At 39.9% G+C, this 21,909-nt stretch overlaps 1 protein-coding gene across 1 annotated transcript in view; it reads right to left on the reverse strand.

Moving 5' to 3' along the window:
• LOC113071043 (E3 ubiquitin-protein ligase rnf213-alpha-like) overlaps positions 1-21,909 on the reverse strand; it is a 123,221-nt gene that overhangs the window by 74,552 nt on the left and 26,760 nt on the right. The window contains exons 13-25 of the mRNA XM_026244408.1: positions 20,551-20,695; positions 20,291-20,443; positions 19,636-19,734; positions 19,047-19,169; positions 8,336-8,528; positions 8,091-8,258; positions 7,860-8,012; positions 7,165-7,766; positions 6,927-7,074; positions 6,615-6,832; positions 6,394-6,528; positions 4,239-4,403; positions 2,735-4,007 (exon numbers count right to left, since the gene is read on the reverse strand). Of these exons, the coding sequence (XP_026100193.1) occupies positions 2,735-4,007; positions 4,239-4,403; positions 6,394-6,528; positions 6,615-6,832; positions 6,927-7,074; positions 7,165-7,766; positions 7,860-8,012; positions 8,091-8,258; positions 8,336-8,528; positions 19,047-19,169; positions 19,636-19,734; positions 20,291-20,443; positions 20,551-20,695 (3,575 nt within the window). The remainder of the gene's footprint in view (positions 1-2,734; positions 4,008-4,238; positions 4,404-6,393; positions 6,529-6,614; positions 6,833-6,926; positions 7,075-7,164; positions 7,767-7,859; positions 8,013-8,090; positions 8,259-8,335; positions 8,529-19,046; positions 19,170-19,635; positions 19,735-20,290; positions 20,444-20,550; positions 20,696-21,909) is intronic.

Consider the following 21,909-nt stretch of genomic DNA (forward strand, 5'->3'; position numbering starts at 1 on the left):
TGCAGCCTTTGTCTGAGGTGATCTTAATTTACAAACGAGTCATTAAAATGAACTGTAACTCAGTGAATACTCAACAAAGAGACATGGAAGATATATCAATAAAAAGCCTGACATTTATATTTCTTTTAAACTAACAAGTGCTGCCAAAAACAAATATTCTGTGATAAAGTAATCAATATGAAAACAAAGCAATGTCCGTTTTTTCACGTCTCCCTTCATTATCTTCTAATGTGACTACGCCCCCACGCTGAATGCTCTATTCAGATTCGAATGTTTCACTGAACCTTGCGGCTTGAATACGCCCAAACAACAGAAGAGAACGCAGCAAGGCTGTTCTTCAAAAAAATGTTATTTTACTGTTTCCTTCACAATGAGAGGAATAAGACATAATTCACCCCAAAATGATGTGATGTGGATTACCTCAGGATTTGATATTTGGATTTCCTCAGAAAAAAAAGAATGAAGGCTTTATTCAGCAGAAACCATAAACATGAGTAAGTCTCCTGACTAAATGCATAACTGTATTAAGTGAAACATTATGAAGATTCAAAAAAAATATACACTACCATTCAAAAGCTTGATGCAAATAATATAAATGTAACAAATAAATGTAACTGTAACAAATGTGACAAACAATGGTGTTCTTTCAATTTATCCCACCCCCCAAAAAAACATGAACAAATATTCTCAGCTCTTTTCCACATTATATAAAAAAGAGATAATAATAATAATGATAATAATCAGAAGGATTGTGTGACTGGTAATGATGCAAAAAAATCAGCTTTAAAAGTCAGCTTTGATTGTTCCTAATAAACTGTTTAACTGCACTCGCAAGTGAATATTAAATTATATTGTGGGATTATTAAATATAATCTCCTCATTAATACTGCTCATTATAATATTAGTAGGGTGTCCATATGAGCCATTTTACCAGTACGCGTCCTTGCCAGGATTTTTATATTGCCTAAAATATCCAGATTTTGGTTGTTTGTGCTGTGCAGATTGATCAATGTATGACATTTATAAGAGCTTTAGAGAGCAGAGCAGACATCTCCTTATGCATTCAAATCACTCTCTTGGTACTTTGGTGTCATACAATGATCGGTGTGCAGTGACGCTTCAAGTTGAATGAACAAACAAACACATAACATGTATTTGCATTGCTTTGATTGTTCTCTGTAGATCTTACCTTCTCACATGCCACAATTGGTTGATTATGTAACACCTGCATGTTATTGGTCAAACTACTTTGGTTGTTTTAGGCAATATAGAAATTCTGGCAAGGAAGCGTCCTGGGAAAATGGCTCATATGGTCACCCTAAATATTAGGTCATAATATTGCTTGTGTAACTGATGCTTGTGCAGCTGATGTTTATGTAACTGATGATTATGTAACTGATGTTTGTGCAACTGTGAGCTCATCGACGGCCTCCGTGTCAATCTCCTCGGAGAAAGACAGGCGGAGCGCGAAAGCGAAACCCACAAGCACAGCCACCGCTCCGCCTCTGCAAAAGGCGGGACCGGCACCGAAAGAAACGCTAGTGAAGGCTCCCTCCTCAAAGAGAGCCTTCTGAGAGTGAAACAAAACAGTAACAAATGGTCGTATTGTGGGCTGTAAACTCCCTCGAGAGCTGATTCTGGGAGCTTCTCTATCAAGCAGACAACACCCTTCATGTGTCCCTACCCCAATATATTATCACGGGCAGGGAAAACACACAGCCTGAACGCTGCCTGCTTTAGCCCAAAACCTCTCTTGACTGAGGTTTGATATATTGGAGCTTATCAGTGGACAAACAACACAAAATAAGACTCACAAAACAAATAGCGACTGACACACACACAGAGCTTTGCTGAATGACAAAAAGCTGATGCTCATTCCACCCATAGACAGTAAAAGAAATGGACACAGCGACCCCACTGGATTCAACGGAGACAAATGAAGTCAATTAGAAGCAAGCACTTCCTGGGGGTCCGGTGTACTGTGCAGACTCAAACTGAGCTTGATCACGTAGATGTCACGTGAGCAACCTGTAAGTCTTCTAATCGCTGTGCCAAGAGAAATCTGAATCACCCACCGAATCTTCCAGAGAAGGCGAGCGTGAACAGGAGCAGATTTTGGTAAGTATTCTGATTAATTACCCCCCCCCCCCCCGATAGCCTCATAGACAGTAAAAGATTGTCTGTGAGCTTCAGCTCCTGTCCATACGTTAATTTCTCTACTGTGCGACAGAGAGTCGCAGGTTATGACGCAATGGTTAGCCTATTTTTACAAAAACTGCTTCTATGGGACCATAACGTAAGATACAAGGTAATGGAGCCTTTTATACATTTTCGTGTTTCTTTAGAAATAATTAACGGACAAATGGAGTCTTTAAATGCCTCAGATGTAAAGTTATTCGCTGTCAAAGTGACGCCAAAATTAATGGAAGTCAATGGGAATGCTAACAGCAGGTGGGGGTCCGCTAGTCAATGGCGGCGCCCAGGGGAGCTTCAAAACAATATGAAACCCTGCCCCCTGGATCCACCCCACATGCTTTTATAGCTTCCTGGTCACTATTTCACCTGCCTATGATGTCACACCCATTCATGAGACTGATTTCACATATTATTCAGAGCTGGTCATGCTGAAGGGTGTTCCCATAGAGTTTGCGGATGCAGTTCGAGTTCCTGAAGGGGATAACATTTTTTATTTATTTATTTTATTTTATTTGGTCAACTAGAGATTTATACTCACCTACTCCTGACCTTTCAGAGATTACAACTCCCACAAATTGTCTGTTTTTGAACACAGCAGCAGCACTGGACATGTAAGCTGGGACTGTAAAATGCCTAACAAGATATTGTTGAATACTGACTAAAAGTTCCTGGGGAACCAAGTGCAATCTAAATTGACTAAAAGCAGAGGGAAGGTATGCATGTTCTCTGTTTGAGCTGCAGACCAACACCAGTCTGTAATCATCTCTGCTCTGTGCTTTTTGCTGCTGAAAAAACTGCTCTACTTTATAGCTGACTTCATAGGCAAGTTGGTCCACATACAGCATTGTGTATATCTTCTTTCCCTTGTAGCCAGCAGAGAGACAACGCCTGAGGAAAAGCTCCACTTCTTCATATGGAGTGGAAGCACTACAGAGGAGTACTTCATCATAGGTTGGTAGAGGCTCATTTTTGCTGCTCATGTAAATTGAAATGCATGTTATTAGAATTTCTTCAGAAGGGCAGATGATCAGATTTGGTCTTCCAGTAGCCATTCCATTAGGGAGTTCTCTCTGAATATTACTTGTTTTCTCATCCTGTTTGGAATCACTCTCATTTTCACTAGGACTATTGGCTAGTATTTCAAGAAGATATCCAAGGCTTCTGACATCAAGGAAGTCTGGCAGGAAGTTGTTCATGTCTCGCATGTAAGCATTCCAAATCACACATAGTTTTTCTGGCCCATCAGCTTTTCTCAACAGACTTGGCAAGTTGTCAATCAATGGACAGGGCTCCTCAGTACTTAAATCACATTCAGTCATGCTGGGAACTTCTGCAAATGTTTGAAATTCTAAGTCATCATTTTGCTTAAGTTCCTTCATAATAACATCATACTGAAGCCTGTGCCAAGCTTGTGTCACATCCAAAAAGGAGCAATTAGGTTTGATGAAGGAGAGCATCATAAGAACTTGATCATTCATTTCAGTCACATTTTTCTTGGTGAGCTGGCTGCACAGGTAGACCACCTGTTCTGAAGTGAAATAGTTCAAGTAATAATGCTCAGATCTCTGCTTGGCCATAAATCCCTTCCAGAAGCATAAACAGCTCTCCATTTTCCGACAGACTTCTGGCAACTGTTCTGTGACATCACCTTCCATCATGACACTAACATCACTTCCTAAATCGAGGTCCATAATGATGCATGCTTCTTTATTATTACAGTTGACCTTTGCCTTCCAGTGTCTGAATAACGGATTTCCAGCAACAAACAAATCAATAAATGCACAGGAAAACCTCTGTACACTGGCAAAGACCTGGAAACAGGAAAGAAGTTCAGGGATAAATACAACAACCATGGTGAAACACAGCAGAATAAAATATTTACATTTATGCATTTAGCAGAGGCTTTTATCCAAAGTAACTTACAATGCATTCAGGCTATACATATTTTTACCAGTATGTGTGTTCCCTGGGAATTGAACCCACAACCTTTTGCACTGCTAATCCACAGGAACACATAAAAAAGCTACAAGTTGTAAAGTCACCTCTGCAAATCGTTTGACTTCACGCTGACCCTGATCTCCTTTGCCCGACATTAGCATCAATTTATTCTGAAGGTCCCTGAGGTCTTCAAAAGAATAAATGCGTGTCTCGTGGCCCTCATCATGCTCTTCTATAATATGTAACTTCAGAATATCTTCCAAGCAAAACTGAAAAAAGCAATATTCAAGGATTATTTCCAAAGTTTTATATGCATCAAATATACTATTCAACAGAGGAGAGAAAACTAAAAATGCACATTATACTCATATAGTATTGTATTATGTATTCTTTATATAATTGACTCAAATGCTATATTATCATAAAATAAAGAAAAGATGGTTTACATCAGAGAATTAAAATTGGTAGCCTGTTAAATATATGTTAAAATTATATCCTAAACTATTTGTATGCTTAATATCTGTCACAATTACAAAAGTTTAAATTTTACATTTAATAATTCTTCTAATAAAATAGCATGTATTTCAGCATGTCATGCAGTAATTTGTTATTAATTATCTGATATGTTTTTATAAGTAGATCTGTCCATGTGCATTCAATTCGTTATTTTTTGTTCAGATGTTCAGTAACAGTCAGGAACGTGAGCTCATTAAGAATTTGACTCTTGCGCCTTTGTGTCAGTGGTTCCCTTGAGATGCATTCGACCGTAAAACTCTGCAGGTTTACTTTTTTATATTAACAATCCAAATGTAGCAATATATGTTATAATACAAAGTAAATGACATGCAATGATATTGGGGCTTCATTTAAAATTCCTATAATGTGTGTCTCTTCTCTTTGTTGAGAAGATAATAATAAAATCATTTAAATAAATGTTACTCTTACTCAAGTAACTTGAGTAATTTTTCTATAAATATTTCTAGAAGTACTTGTACTTTCATTTGAGTACAGTTTTTGGATAATGTACCCCACCTGGGCCCCATAGTGTGAGGACTACACATGCCCTCAGAGCCCACAGTGGGCTGCCCGCAGGGGGCTCACATGGGGCATGTTTGCTGTGTTCAGTTGAGTGAAATATCTGACTTCTGTAATTTGATATGGATTCTTTTCACAGAATAAGGCAGACAATATATATTATAGTATTCTATGCTATAATCAACTTAGCCTTTATTAACTATGCATTATAAATATACTTTTAGAAATTATATTTATTATTTATATAAAATTTAAAATTTTGACACATTTTATAAGCTTGGGGGAACAATGCCCTTAAAAATAGGAAAAATGCTTTTACACAGAGGGCCCTATATTACACCCGGCGCAATGCGTTGAAAGGCTCAGCACAAGTGTGTTTGCTAGTTTCAGTCCAGCGCCACATCGTTTAATTAGCAAATGCATTTGCACTCATTTGTGCACGCATGGGCGTGCTGGTCTAAAAGAGAGGTGTGTTCAGGTGCATTGTTGGTGCTTTGCTATTTTAAGGAGCTGAAAATAGACTGCGCTATAGACCAGCTCAAACCTGGTCTAAAGTCTGGCGCAATGTTTTTTCTTTGTTATTTAAAGAGCGTGTTAGAATAGGCGGGTCCACAACGCGCATACACACTTCTTATTAAACACAGGGACGCACAGCAGCACACCAACATGGCAAATATTAAAAATTAAAGGATTGCAATGCACAATAATTTTCTCTAGGCTAATTAAATATATATATATATATATATATATATATATATATATATATATATATATATATATATATATATATGTGCCTACATGTCATAATGGATAATCATTGCATGTATCAGAATTAGGCTATTTGCTCGTACACGAGCAGCTCCGTTTCATCTCGGAGACGTGTTCTGTCTTTGCGCTTGACAAATTCTGCCGTGTAAATAGCAAATCCGTCATGGAACGAGCGCAACTGGATGAGACTCTGATTGGTTTGTTGCACGTTACGCCCAAAAAACACCCATTACTCATCAAGAGAATAGGGACAACCCATTTAGACCATGCGCCCAGGCGCGCCAACCGTTTATCCGTCGTTAAAATAGCAAAAGTGGATTTGTACATGCCCTGAGTGCACCTGTGCCGTGCGCTGCTTACTTTGCATTTAGATCGTTAAAATAGGCCCCAGAAACTCATATATTATGTAAACACAAACTTATTTTTTTCAGTGAAGGTATTGAAACAATGACAAACCTTTTGATTTTGTGCACTAATAACATAGACGCCGTGGATGTTGATAGATGATGCCAGAGACAGAGATGAGGTTTCCACTGACCCATGACTGTCCTTGACAGTCTTTAACCATTCTAAGTGTCTTGCAGAGTCATGCTGAAATCAGAGAAAACGCTGATGAACAAGACTGTGACAAATCCTGCTTTCTTTTTCTGGTTTTTAAAGCTAGCAGATGCTCTCACCAGTTTCTTTGGGAGGTTGGGGTCATTGCCAAGTGCCTTCCACAGTTTCTTAATTGTCTCCTTAAAAAGCTGGAAGTCAGCATCTGGCTTTAAATCATAGAGCATTGAGGAGTAGCCAAGAACTGCATCATGGAAACAGGCCACACGATCCACTTCCATATCATTCTCTCCGGCAGAGATGGAAGCCAAATCCACAAAGACTTTCAACTCATTGATGTCTGAAGTGATAAAGAGGAATAACATTTGCTTACAAAAGAGCATAAAAATTAAGAAATCTAATTCAATAACCAGTTCAAACACACATTTATTTACCTCTAAGAACGTCTTTTACCCACATAACAAAATTATTTCTGAGACCGAGCTCCTGAAGGCACAGTCTACGGGGTTCTGTTATATCCACAAGCACCATTTTTGCCTGCACCAACTCATCATCAATACTGTCAAGATGCTCCTTGCGTCTCTGAAAGAAAGCCAGCCTTATGGGTTTATCATATTCCTTATTTATCAAAAAAAAAAACTGTACGTATGATGGCAAAATATGATGACTTACAGTATTAAGTAACTTCTCCAGGACTTGAAAGTCTCCCTGTAAGCCGAGTGTTTGTTTGACCTTCTTGACCACCTTAGCTGACTCTACTGCCAGATGAAGCTCATGGTACTCCTTAATCTGATGGATTCTTGTCTGGACCCAACCTCGGTCCTCACTGCTGTCCAGTCCGCATATGATTGCAACTTCTGCTGCAAGATCATCATATTTTCCCTTGTAGGCTCTGAATGTCACATCAATATTTTCAAAAGTGATGCTGCCATCTTTAAACGCTGTGTATATGTTTCTATAGGCATTGTAGCATGGTGTAAATATGTGACTGTGAAGCACTTTGGGGGAGATAACCAAATCACCATCTGAAGGAACTGCTCCATTATCTTTAGAAAACTTGTTTGCCTCATTGACCCAACACTTTCGGAAGATGCAGCTGTCTTTGAATTTGTATAGGACCTCTGCCATAGATCGAACATCATCTTCAAGCTCAAAGTAACTGACTACTCTTATTTCAGAGGGAATCTGATTTAACACATGAACATCCACAAACTTGTCCAGGTCCATCTCATCAATGTCATTACGCCGTTTGTCTTCCAACCCTTCAAAATTAACTGTAAAATAGAAATGAATTATTAAAACGTAATATTAAAATCTCTCTGTAAAAGCAATCTTTTATTGTCAGGTGTTCAAAAGAAAACTTATACCCCTTGCATGTTTCTGTAGATTGCGGCACATTATAATGAGAGCATCCACCAGTGATTTCTCATGATAAATAGCATTCACCTCCTTTTGTCTACAGACAAGAAGCCTGTTCATGGCATTGATGTCCCCGTATTGTTCATTATCACAAAAACAATCTGGAAAAAATATTAAGGTCATGACTCCTCAAATTACAGTATGTAAAAGGGAGAAATCCTATATGTAAAGTATTTTACCTAAATTAAGCAGGTCAAAGAAAGCGCTCTCGTTTTGCAGGATGTGGTTGAGTAGCTTTATTTTTATTTTCCCTGATACAAGTTGATTTAAAATGTTTGTGAATGATGAGATTGCCATCTCAAATTTCTTTTTAGCTTCTTCAGAAAGCTGACTGATCAGTTTTTCACCTACAGAGCAAAAAATGTACATATACTTAAACATTATGTATACACTATGCACTATGCAGAGGGAATCAATATAATACCATGAAGCTGAAAGACATTCTTAGCTGCTGTCCAGCCCAGCAGATGTTTGAGAACAACTTCTTCATCCTGCAGATAGGTTCCTTTGCTGTCTCTTGGCCAGGACTTCAGGATGATCGTAGACACAAGTGTGTCGATTTTCCAGTTAAGGTGGAAATGATTCAGTCTCTCAAAAAGTTTCCCCTCAGATTTAGCCTGTAAAAAAAAAAAAAAAATCTGTACATTAAGTGTCTTTATTAATGTTTTTCATCTTATTAAATAGAATTTGGCAAAGTAACGTGGAATACATGAAAATAATTGATTAATCTATTGCTCAAACACTGCAATTCTCAATGAACAGCAAACTCTATACCACATACATTCACATCTCTATGTATTAATAAGTTTGTAAATGTATAGTTTAGCAAAAAAAAATACTGTCATCATTTACTAACTCTCAAAATGTTTGGGTCATTACCATGGACAATAAGGCACAGCTTACTGATGTTGTTAGACACAACATGAATTGAAGACTGGAACAGAATGCATTTAAGTGTAATAGGCATATGCGTTTTAACAGTTTTCCTGTTCCTGTGGTACCCCTAGCCTTATCATTACAGCATTATTCATTATTCACCTGGGCATTAGAGCACAAGAAATGCGTTGATTCACTTATTTAAAGGGCAAAAGGAGTAACAATAGGAATTTATGTAAAATAATGGACCAAATGGTCACAGAATGAATAACATATTTCCTAGAAAGTAAACCTCTTTTGTCTCCATATCAGAGTAGGTTTCGTAGGGGTAGGAATACAATGGACTCCGTATTGTGCCTAGACTCGCAATGTAGACGGTTGTTTTGACAGGTTGCTGTGAATACCTTTACATTTACACAGGTTTTACTCAAATTAAACAGTACAATGCTTGTGAAGTGACTCAGAACAGTTCTGGTGATGGAGTTTATGTATTTATGTCCTCATTGAGATGGCAGATGCTGAAATTACTGCAAGCATCACGCGCTTCAGTCTATGTAGTAAACAAACCATTCATTCATTCACACAGAGACGCGCAGAACATGCAGGATTCAGATTTCAACCAACTTTTGCGGCTTAACATTTACGGATACTGGTCCATATGGAGATTTGATTACATTAATTTATGCTAACTTTGACAAATCTTTTGACTGTCCATATTAAAATCTACATTTCATTTTCATGACTGGATTTGAGATTTCATCCACGTTTTCTGCTTCGCGGAAATCATAGCGCTGTATGCGTCTATTTTTTTAGTACCGACTTGGTACCGAAGGACCGGGTCTTTTGACAACATTAATATATATATATATATTAGGGGTGTAACGGTTCACAAAATTCACGGTTCGGTTCGATACGATACACTGATGTCACGGTTCGGTTCGGTTCGGTTCGATACGTTTTAGATACAGCAAAATGTAAAAACATCTCAACTTTTCAGAATGCCGCAAGCGCACCGCGGGTCATGTGACAAGAACCAACCAATCAGCTTCATCCTTTCCCGTAACAACGTTGAGAGCTCAGCCAAGATGAAGGAACAGCTGATCATAGTTGTATATGGATTGCAATTTTGAAATAAATTCAGTAGCAGAGCTACTGCAAGCGATTTTTAGAGCTGCAAATCCATTTATCCTTCGCTGAAATTTCCGCGTCTCATGGAGAGAGCACGTCATTGTTGCTTAGCAAAGACAGACGCCTCATGAGCGCTTCTGCCCGAGCGCTTTGGAAAGGAGGAGAAAGACGTGCTTAGCGTTTTCCACGCGTTTTTAGGAGCGATATGTGAACGGCCCCTAAGGCGCTCGCTCACTCAGCACGCGCTGAAGGCTCGTTGCAAAATGTCTAATGCATTTAACAGACCAGAAATATAAGATCCTAAAATAACCAACAGGTCTGGTGTTTGGGTTGGATTCCCTGTAAGCTATAGTGTCTAAATTCTGCAGGGATAGTTTGCTGCGTGCATGTTTCTCCTTTTTTTCGTCTTTTCCCAGATAGTACTGACGCATATATCCCAGATATTCCCGCTGTTTTTTTTTTTTTTTTTTTTTTTTGTATTCCCGCTGGTGTACCCTGTCATGTTGCAGATGCGACATACCGTTGTTTTTTTATCCACCACTCTCTTGCCATCACCATTATAGCTTAAAGGGAATCCAAAGTGCACCCAAACACCAGACCTGTTGGTTATTGGAGGATCTTCTCATTTCTAGTCTGTTAAACGCATTGGCTATTTTGCAACGAGCCTTCAGCGCGTACTGAGTGAGCGAGCGCCTGCTGAGTAGCCTAACATAAACATATAAGATGGTGTTTTTTTCTTCTTCGGGAGTGTCAGGGGCGTTGCCTGTTACGTTGTTTGGGTTATTGGGCTACCTTGTTGAACGCATATCATTATATTTCTTTCTCTCTCTTTTTTTTTTTTTGTTCAAATATAATTAATTACTCCAACGAACCGTTCGGTATACATAATGCGTACCGCGTACCGAACCGAAAGCGTCGTACCGAACGGTTCAATACGAATACGCGTATCGTTACACCCCTAATATATATATATATATATATATATATATATATACTATATACTATATATATATATAGTACTCGATGGCGCCGCACATGGCTGCTTCAGGGCATGGCTCTCCAGTGTTTGTGCTGTTTTTGTTCGTTTTTCCTGTTTTTTGTTTAACAAACACGATCAGTTTCCCCAGGGATGAACTGCTGAACATTCGGCAGAACACACCACAAGATCTTTTACCGGATTTAAATTATTCAGACATTTTACTGAACGTTGTTATCGGAGGAGCGGCGGCGCTGATCAAGCGCTTCAGGACGCGCAGACGGGGGAGCGCTCGTCAGACTCAGGAAGCGCGGATTTCGAACGCCGTTGCCTAGCATCCATCTGGCAAATCTCCGCTCTCTACCCAACAAAACGGACGAACTCCTGCTCTCTCGGACAAATAAGGATTTCTCACAATCTGCTGCTCTGTGTTTCATGGAAACCTTGCTGAATGACGCCATACCGGACAGCGCGCTCCATCTGCCGGGCTTTCAGCTGTTCAGAGCAGATCGCGAATCAGAATCAACTGGGAAATCGCGCGGCGGCGGGACATGCTTTTACATCAATGAGCGGTGGTGTAGAGATGTAACTGTGTTAAAGAAGATGTGCTGTCCTGATCTAGAAATGCAGTTTGTCAACTGTAAGCCGTTCTATTCGCCGCGGGAGTTTCACTCGTTCATTCTGGTCAGTGTTTACATCCATCCTCAAGCGCATGTGAGCTCAGCTTTACAGAAACTTGCTGATCAGATCACAGACACAGAACAACAACACCCGGACTCTGTTTTAATCATTCTTGGGGACTTTAACAAAGCCAATCTCTCCCGTGAACTGCCAAAATACAGACAGCATGTTACATGTCCCACCAGAGACAGTAATATATTGGATCACTGTTACACCACAATAAAGGACGCATATCACTCTGTTACACGAGCAGCTTTGGGACGTTCTGATCACTGTCTGATTCATCTTATACCATCCTACAAGCACAAACTTAAACCTGCTAAACCTGTAGTAAGGACTGTGAAGAGATGGACCAGCGAAACAGAGCAGGATTTACAATCTTGTTTTGACCTCACTGATTGGAGTGTTTTTGAAGCTGCTACCACCGATCTGGACGAACTAACAGAGACCGTAACATCCTATATTAGTTTCTGTGAGGATGTTTGCATTCCTACCAGGACTTATTTAACATTCAACAATAATAAGCCATGGTTTACAGCAAAACTCAGACATCTTCGTCAGGCCAAAGAGGATGCCTACAGAAATGGGGACAGGGTCTTGTACAATCAGGCCAGGAACACACTGAACAAAGAGATCAGAGCGGCTAAAAAGACCTACGCTAAAAAGTTGGAAGACCAGTTTACTTCCAACAACTCAACTTCAGTGTGGAGAGGTCTAAGAACCATCACGAAATACGAAACACCATCCCCTTGTACTGAGGCTAATCAACGACTTGCTAACAACCTGAATGAGTTTTATTGCAGATTTGAAACCCCCAACACCCATTCTGACCATCTCCCTACACAACCATTAACACATCCTGCAATCCCACCCTCCACACCTCCTGCTCTTCAAATCTGTGAAGATGATGTGCGCCAGGTCTTCAAGAAGAACAAAAGAAGAAAAGCACCAGGCCCAGATGGTGTTACACCAGCCTGTCTGAAAACCTGTGCTGACCAGCTGGCCCCCATCTTTTCACAGATCTTCAACAGATCCCTGGAGTTGTGTGAAGTGCCTTCCTGCTTCAAACGCTCCACCATCATCCCCATCCCAAAGAAACCCAAGATAGCAGAACTTAACGACTACAGACCTGTGGCTCTAACGTTTGTCGTCATGAAGTCGTTTGGAAAAACTGGTTCTGGCTTATCTGAAGGACATCACTGGACCCTTACTGGACCCCCTCCAGTTTGCTTACCGAGCAAACAGGTCCGTGGATGATGCAATCAACATGGGATTGCACTTCATCCTGCAACATCTGGGCAAAACAGGGACTTATGTGAGGATCCTATTTGTGGACTTCAGTTCGGCATTCAACACCATCATCCCAACAGCCCTTCAGACCAAACTGACCCAGCTCTCTGTTCCTAGCTCTATCTGTCAGTGGATCACCAGCTTTCTGACAGATAGGCAACAGTTAGTTAAAACCTGCTAGGGCAGAGCATATACACAAACTCATTGAAAATAACCAAAACAATCCAAGGTTTTTATTTAGCACAGTGGCTAAGTTAACAAATTACCAGACGCCACCTGATTCAAATATTCCACCAACGTTAAATAGTAATGACTTTATGAATTTCTTCACTGATAAAATAGATAACATTAGAAATACAATAGCGAATGTAGATTCTACAGCATCTAACACTTCAGTTTCATCCATCGCACCCAAAGATAAACTGCAGTGCTTTACAACCATAGGACAGGAAGAGCTAAATAAACTTATCACTGTATCTACACCAACAACATGTTTATTAGATCCTGTACCCACTAAATTACTGAAAGAGCTGTTACCTGTAGCAGAAGAAACGCTTCTCAATATCATAAACTCGTCGTTATCTTTAGGACACGTCCCAAAACCATTCAAGCTGGCAGTTATCAAGCCTCTTATTAAGAAACCAAAACTAGATCCTAGTGTACTGGCAAATTATAGGCCTATTTCAAATCTTCCATTTATGTCTAAAATTTTAGAAAAAGTTGTGTCTGCTCAATTGAGCACCTTCCTGCATATAAATGATCTGTATGAAGAATTTCAGTCAGGTTTTAGGCCCCACCATAGCACAGAAACTGCACTTGTTAAAATTACAAATGACCTGCTCCTTGCGTCAGACCAAGGCTGCATCTCATTTCTAGTCTTACTTGATCTTAGTGCTGCGTTCGACACCATAGATCATGACATACTCATAGATCGATTACAAAACTATACAGGTATTCAAGGGCAGGCTCTAAGATGGTTTAGATCCTACCTGTCCGATCGCTACCATTTTGTTTACTTAAATGGGGAGTCATCTCATTTATCATCAGTAAAATATGGAGTGCCACAAGGATCCGTCCTAGGTCCCCTTCTATTTTCAATATACATGTTGCCCCTTGGTAATATTATTAGAAAATACGGAATTAGCTTCCACTGTTATGCTGATGATACTTAGCTATATATATCAACGAGACCAGATGAAACTTCCCAATTATCTAAGCTAACAGAGTGTGTTAAAAATGTAAAAGATTGGATGACAAATAATTTTCTCCAATTAAATTCGGATAAGACGGAGATATTAATTATTGGACCAAAAAACACTACACAGAATCTTGTAGATTACAATCTGCAACTAGACGGATGTACTGTTACTTCCTCTACAGTCAGAAATCTGGGTGTTATATTAGACAGCAATTTGTCTTTTGAAAATCATATTTCCAATGTTACAAAAACTGCATTCTTCCATCTTAGAAACATTGCCAAGCTACGAAACATGTTATCTGTTTCTGATGCAGAAAAGCTAGTTCATGCATTCATGACCTCTAGACTGGACTATTGTAATGCACTTCTAGGTGGTTGTCCTGCTTCTTCAATAAACAAGCTACAGGTCGTCCAAAATGCAGCAGCTAGAGTCCTTACCAGGTCAAGAAAATATGATCATATTACCCCAATTTTACAGTCTCTGCACTGGCTACCTATTAAGTTCCGCATCACTTACAAATTATCATTACTTACCTATAAGGCCCTAAATGGTTTAGCTCCAGCGTACCTAACTAGCCTTCTACCACGTTACAACCCATCACGCACCCTAAGGTCACAAAACGCTGGACTTTTGGTAGTTCCTAGGATAGCAAAGTCCACTAAAGGAGGTAGAGCCTTCTCACATTTGGCTCCCAAACTCTGGAATAGCCTTCCTGATAATGTTCGGGGTTCAGACACACTCTCTTTGTTTAAATCTAGATTAAAAACACATCTCTTTCGCCAAGCATTCGAATAATGTATCTTTTAATTGTGAGTGTAGTTGCATCTGATCAAAGGTGCATTTTTATTCATTAGCTTGGGTTAAACTAATTTTACTTTGTTGGATCAGCAGCTATGCTAATGATGTCTGTATTTTGTTTCTATGTTTTGCCACGGGATTCACATCCCGTGGTAACTAGGATTTACACAAGCTCCAGTCTGAATCCAGAACACCTGAGAAGAGATGATGCTGACCCTCAGAGGACCTCAGATGATGCTAACCCTGAATGAACAAACAGAACTAACAGTTATTCCTAAATGTGTGACTTAATCATATAATAACTTAATTAATAATATTGATAGTTCATCGTCTAGCTGACTACGTCTTGTATTATTATTATTATTTTTTAGTTTTTCTAAAATCCTGTCAAATGTACACAAACTACTAGCTACTACTAAATATTGTAGAAACATAATTTTCTGTAAAGTTGCTTTGTAACGATTTGTTTTGTAAAAAGCGCTATACAAATAAACTTGAATTGAATTGAATTGAAGTTAGTGAGACTGGGGAAATTCACATCAAACAGCTGCTCCACCAACACTGGTGCCCCTCAGGGATGTGTTCTCTCCCCTCTGCTTTTCTCCCTGTACACCAACGACTGCACCTCTAAAGACCCCTCTGTCAAGCTCCTAAAGTTTGCAGTTGACACTACAGTCATCGGCCTCATTCATGACAGTGATGAGTCTGCTTACAGACAAGAGGTTGAGCAGCTGGCTGTTTGGTGCAGTCTTAACAACCTGGAGCTGAACACGCTCAAAACAGTGGAGATGATCGTGGACTTTAGGAGAAACCCACCTGCACTTTCCCCACTCACCATCATGAACAGCCCTGTGGCTGCAGTGGAGTCATTCAGATTCCTGGGAACCACCATCTCCCAGGACCTGAAGTGGGACAATCACATTGACTCCATTGTTAAAAAGGCCCAGCAAAGGTTGTATTTCCTTCGCCAGCTGAGGAAGTTTAACCTGCCACAGGAGCTGCTGAAACAGTTCTACTCGGCCGTCATTGAGTCTGTCCTCTGTACTTCAATAACTGTCTGGTTTGGTTCAGCAACAAAATCAGACATCAGAAGACTACAGAGAACTGTTCGGACTGCTGAAAGGATTATTGGTGCTCCCCTGCCCACCCTTCAAGAACTGTATACATCCAGAGTGAGGAAAAGGGCTCAGAAAATCACTCTGGATCCCTCACATCCAAGTCACCCCATCTTTGAACTTTTGTCATCTGGCCGGCGTCTCAGAGCCGCAAACACCAGAACAGTAAGGCACAAGAACAGTTTCTTCCCCCAGGCAATCTACCTCATGAACAGTTAAATGTTCCCTACTTATGCTCATAAACGTGCAATATCCTTATATTTATTTGTTAACCCTCCATCTTAGAACATTCCTGCATCTCATTCAATCCTATTCCATTATCATTTATAGCACAATTGTTTATACACTTATTTATTTGCCAATTTGTAAATCTCTTTTTTTTTTTTTTTGTCTGTGTGTTGTTGTCTCTGTGTACTGGAAGCTTATGTCACTAAAACAAATTCCTTGTATGCGTAAGCATACTTGGCAATAAAGCTCTTTCTGATTCTGATTCTGATTCTGATACAGTGGGGATCGAAAGTTTGGGCACCCCTTGCAGAATCTGTGAAAATATGAGTGATTTTCAAAAAATAAGAGAGATCATACTAAATGCATGTTATATTTTATTTAGTACTGTCCTGAGTAAGATATTGTACATAAAAGATGTTAACATTTAGTCCACAAGACAAAAAAGAATTGCTGAAATTATTAAAATAACCCCCTCAAAAGTTTGGGAACCCTTGGTTCTTAATACTGTGTTCAGTCACCTGATAATCCTCGGCTGTCTTTCTGTTTTGTGATGGTTTTGCATGAGTCCCTTGTTTGTTCTGAGCAGTTAAACTGAGCAGCATTCTTCAGAAAAATCTTTAAGCTCCTGCAGATTCTTCAGTTTTCCAGCATCTTTGCATATTTGAACCCTTTCCAGCAGTGACTGTATGATTTTGAGATACATCTTATTACACTGAGGACAACTGAGGGACTCAAACACAACTATTAAAAAAGATTCAATCATTCACTGATGCTCCAGAAGGAAACAAGATGGATTAAGAGCTGGGGGGTGAAAACTTTTGAACACGATGAAGATGGCCAAATTTGTCTTATTTTGTTGAAATATAATTGTTTCCATTTAGTTCTGCCCTTCGTAAGCAACGATACTTGTATGTTTCCCGGTACACAAATTAAGTACAATTTACCTTGATCTTCAAATTCCAAAAGTTTTCACCCCCCCGCTCTTAATGCATCTTGTTTCCTTCTGAAGAACGCTGCTCAGTTTAACTGTTCAGAACAAACAAGGGACTCATGCACAACCATCACAAAACAGAAAGACAGTCGAGGATCATCAGGTAACAGAACACAGTATTAAGAACCAAGGGTTCCCAAACTTTTGAGGGGGTTATTTTAATAATTTCAGCATTTTTTTTTTGTCTTGTGGACTAAATGTTAACATCTTTTATGTACAATATCTTACTCAGGACAGTACTAAATAAAATATAACATGCATTTAGTATGATCTCTCTTATTTTTTGAAAATTACTCATATTTTCACAGATTCTGCAAGGGGTGCCCAAACTTTCGATCCCCACTGTATATATATATATATATATATATGCAGCACAGGTGCGGGGGCAGATGCAGCAGACCACTATCAGCCAGGGCAAAATTTGTTTGATTGCCTCCGTCTGCTTCTGTGCATCTGATAACTGCTGGGCAAAGCTCTTGACTGTATCATCGAAGAGGCCAGTCTGGGACATGGGGGAATTTAAAAACTGATTTTTTTTGGCATCCCTTATGTCAGCCAGACACAACCAGACATGGTGCTCCTGGACCACAAGGGTGGACATCACATGACCTAGTGAATGTGCAGTGACCTTCATCGCTCATAGCATGAGGTCAGTAGTTATCCACACTTCTTTCCGAACCTCAGGACCGTGGCCACCCTCACGCTGGTCCTTCAGTGTCTTGGCCTGATAAACCTGCAACAATGCCATAGTGTGTAAAGCTGAGGTCGCCTCTACACAGGCCGCATAAGCACTGCCAGTCAGACTAGATGAATGCTTACAGGCCCGGAAAGGGAGACACGGTTTGCAACGCACCAGGTGGAGGTGGTGTTTGGACACAATTGCATTGCAGCCGACTGCTTCACCAGGGGATCCCTTTGTACCCCTGGCCACCCCGCCATAGAGAGTGGTGAGGGAGGCCAGATCCATTTTGGCCAGTAAATGGTGCCTTCCACAACCCCCTTCAAAGGTGCCTTCATGACCCTTTGAAGCTCTTCACGCACTTCAAAGAAAGACACAAAGTGGGGTGCAGAGAACCAGCGTGAGCCCCATCGAGAAAGCAATCAACCAGTCTTGAAGGCTCAGTACACGGTGGAGGTCTCTACTAAAGCCCGATCTTCTTTGGGGTCCAGGTAAGCCATCATCTCAGGGTCCGATTTAGGCATTGCCACCGTCCCATTTCATCATCCCCAGAGAGCTCAAGCAATCAACATCCGGTCGTTGGGGGGAGCCCCAAAGGATATGACTGGTACACTTTGAGAAGGTCCAGCATGTTTCCCGGACATCTCCACTGGCTGTGGAGCCCAAGTGGAGTGAGGGCCCCTGGGAGGTTGGTTCCTTGGAGGGGAAGTCTTCACTGTCCCTCTGAGACCACCCAGTCCTCCCCCTTTTTGAAAGAGAACTGGATATAGGCAGAGGCACTGGATGTATACAGACCACCCGCTGCAGTGCCATAACACCCACACACCCAGAGGATTCCTTGCACAGTATATTCACTCATTCATGAACACCAAAGCTTGTTGTGCCTATTTATAATCACGCTGTGAGGCATGGCAGTCAGGTGCAAATATCACATGCCAATGCCCGTTTAGTTTACACTCGGAGTAGATTGGTCTCTCTAGCGAGATTCCCAATTCGTTGGTTGTGGACGTTGAAAGTGACCGACTGAAAGGGGAACTAAATTCTGTTGGTACAAATTGGAGAAATAATCCTTAAACTGGATTAAGTATTGGACCCTGATCTCAATATATTAAATGTTCTAATGTACAATATGTGTGTATGATGCTAAAGTGAGAACAAAGTGAAAGACCTTTACCTGGCATACTGCGGTAACAGCCTGGAGTGCACACTTCTTCACACTTCCCAGCAATAAAGGCTTGGAGACATTTAATTTCTCAATCTTTGAGCAATAAACCAGTATTTGATCGAGATCATCTTCCTAATAAGAGTAAAACATATTTATGTATATTTACAAAAAAGAAAAAGAAACAAAGAAAACAGACATTAGTGAGGGTTATCAGTTGTCAAGGTCATTGCAAAATGTTTTACTAGAGTCACATTTACTGCATTTCATCAAGAAGCAAATCTCACTTGCATAAGATGTCTCAAGCATTTTAGTGGATTTGAAAGGACCAGGAAGGATGTTTCCAGTCAAAATCCTGTGGTCTGATGCCACTTCTGAACTTCTTTAAACCACCAAAAATACTTTGAGCCGAACTAGACTAAACTAGATAATAGGCATGGGAATTTAACAATTCAGTTTCAGCATTTCAATCAAATAACAATCAGTCTTCGATGGCAGTATTCCAAACACAGAATAGAAGAAAGTAGATACATTTTCAATGGAACTAAACTTCATGAAATGTAATCATAATTTTAACCATACATCATTTTGTGAGGAGTACCTGTTGATATTTTCCCTCAAAGTCCCGTGTAAAAGTAGCTCTCCATTCTTTAGTTAAGTTCTCACTCGTGAAATCTATGGTTATAATGTCATTCCACATCTGTAAAGCAGAACAAACAAAATTCTTATAATAAACTACATAAATATCAATGAACTTGGTCAATTTATAATACTAATAACAAAACAATAATAATTTTATGAACGCTTTTCTGGGTAAACAAATTGCTTTACATGAAAGGGGGGGGGGGGGTAATCTCCTCAACCACCACCAGTGTGCAGCATCCACCTGGATGTTGCTCCAGAACACCCACCACACACCAGCTTACTGGTGGAGAGGAGACAGAGTGATGAGGCCAATCAGTAGATAGTTGGGAGGCCATGATGGTCAGAGGCCAATGGGTGAATTTGGCCAGGATGGCCAAAATGTAGATTTTGGCCTGGGATTTTTACTGACCACACAGAGCCATGACCACTGGGTGTTAGGACCCACACAGGCCGCAGTCTCACTAGCACCTCTTCCAGCAGCTACCTAGTATTCTCAGGAGGTCTCCCATCCAGGTACTGACCAGCTCAACCCTGCTTAGCTTCAGTGAGCAACCAGTCTTGGGCTACAGGGTGACATGGCTGCTGGCCATGAATGTACTTGTTCTGCTTACCTCAATCTCTCCAGTGAAGTCGGCAACCATTCCAGGACCTTTGTTTAAAAGTCTTCTTTTGAAAGTTCGTCCAATCCATGTTCTGACTGTTTTCTTGGCATCATTGAGTAACTCATGAGTCTTCTCAGAAGAAGTGTCCATGTGTTGTGTTGTCTTAGGATTGAACAAATGTAAGGCATTTTGAGTCATTGTCTACTGAAAATCTAAAGGCTTTAATAAGTTATTTAAAACAAAGATAATATGATTTCAGAATGTAATACCTGCACAAATTTTGATACAGAGGCCACAAGGTTCATGCAAGCAACAGGAATATTTGTAATTGCATGACTGACTCTTGTGCAGATCTTCTCTAGAAGTTTGCAAGCTGCTTGAATGCACTGAATGCCATAATCCTCATCCGGACAGCTACAAAAATAATGAAAGCCAGTTAACCAGAGCATATTGATAGGTCTACTGGATTTTCTTTCTTTTGAATTAAGAGCCCTGATATAATTTCAATATCATGGAATATCACATAATTTGGCACTCTCCTGAGATAAAAAGCTTTGCAGGTACATACCAGTGAAATGTCTGGAAGTGGCCTTTTCATAATATATAACCAACATGAAGTTATATTTTAATTTGATCTTTGCCCCAAGCCTTTGTTAATTTTTAACACTGACTGGAGGTTACATCAACCATGCTTTGTCATTTTACCCACTACTGGAATAAAATTGCAATAAAAAATGTTCAGCTACAAGATGACAACTGGACACCACTCACTCAATTAAAACATGCAACATGCTAGAAGCATAGCTTTATAACGCATAAACAAATTGATCCTGACCCTTCATTGCACCGAGCACAACATCTTTCAAATAAAGTCACAGTTATTTAAAAAGCGCTTTATACCATACAGTTTCAAAGCATCTTTCAAAGTTTCATAGCAGTTTCAAAGCACATTAATAAACAAGAAAATAGCACCGTTGTTGTAAAATTCATCAATTATTAAATGAATTCATCTTCAGCTGTAAAGCAGCCCTACAGAAGATAAAATAATCAGTAGTGTTTTCACATCCCTTTTTGTCCTCCATTCTGAATTTGAAAACCCATCATATTATCTTAGGTGGAGATTTTAATGGTTGTGGACCCTACGTATGACAGATGAAATACCAAATCTCTAGAACAAACAGTATGGCTTAGCCGGACTCTGACTGGATGTGTTGAACCAAAAGGCATTTTCTTCCCCTTTCTTATGTACATAATTGTTAGACAATTAGAGTTATTTTTGCTATTGTTGATACAATATTCTTTTACCATTAGTTAATTTTCCTGAATATTCAGCTATCATTATCCAGAGATGGGACCAAGTCACACATTTGTCAGACACAACATCCACAACAGACTCCTCTCTGAACACCTCTCTCTCTCTCTCAAACACAGTTTACATACAACATTAAACTTTATTACATTTCTCCTCTCTCACTCTCTCATTCTCTCTCTCACACACACACACACACAAACACACACATACACTCTCTCTCTCAGAGTATATAAGTCATTGACTTTATTACAAGGTATTGCACTTGCAAAATATAAGATTCGAGAGAGTCTTGTCTGCAAGCCGAGCACGATGTGGC

The sequence above is a fragment of the Carassius auratus genome, unplaced genomic scaffold (genome assembly GCF_003368295.1).
Source record: "Carassius auratus strain Wakin unplaced genomic scaffold, ASM336829v1 scaf_tig00005797, whole genome shotgun sequence".
Lineage (NCBI taxonomy): Eukaryota > Metazoa > Chordata > Actinopteri > Cypriniformes > Cyprinidae > Carassius > Carassius auratus.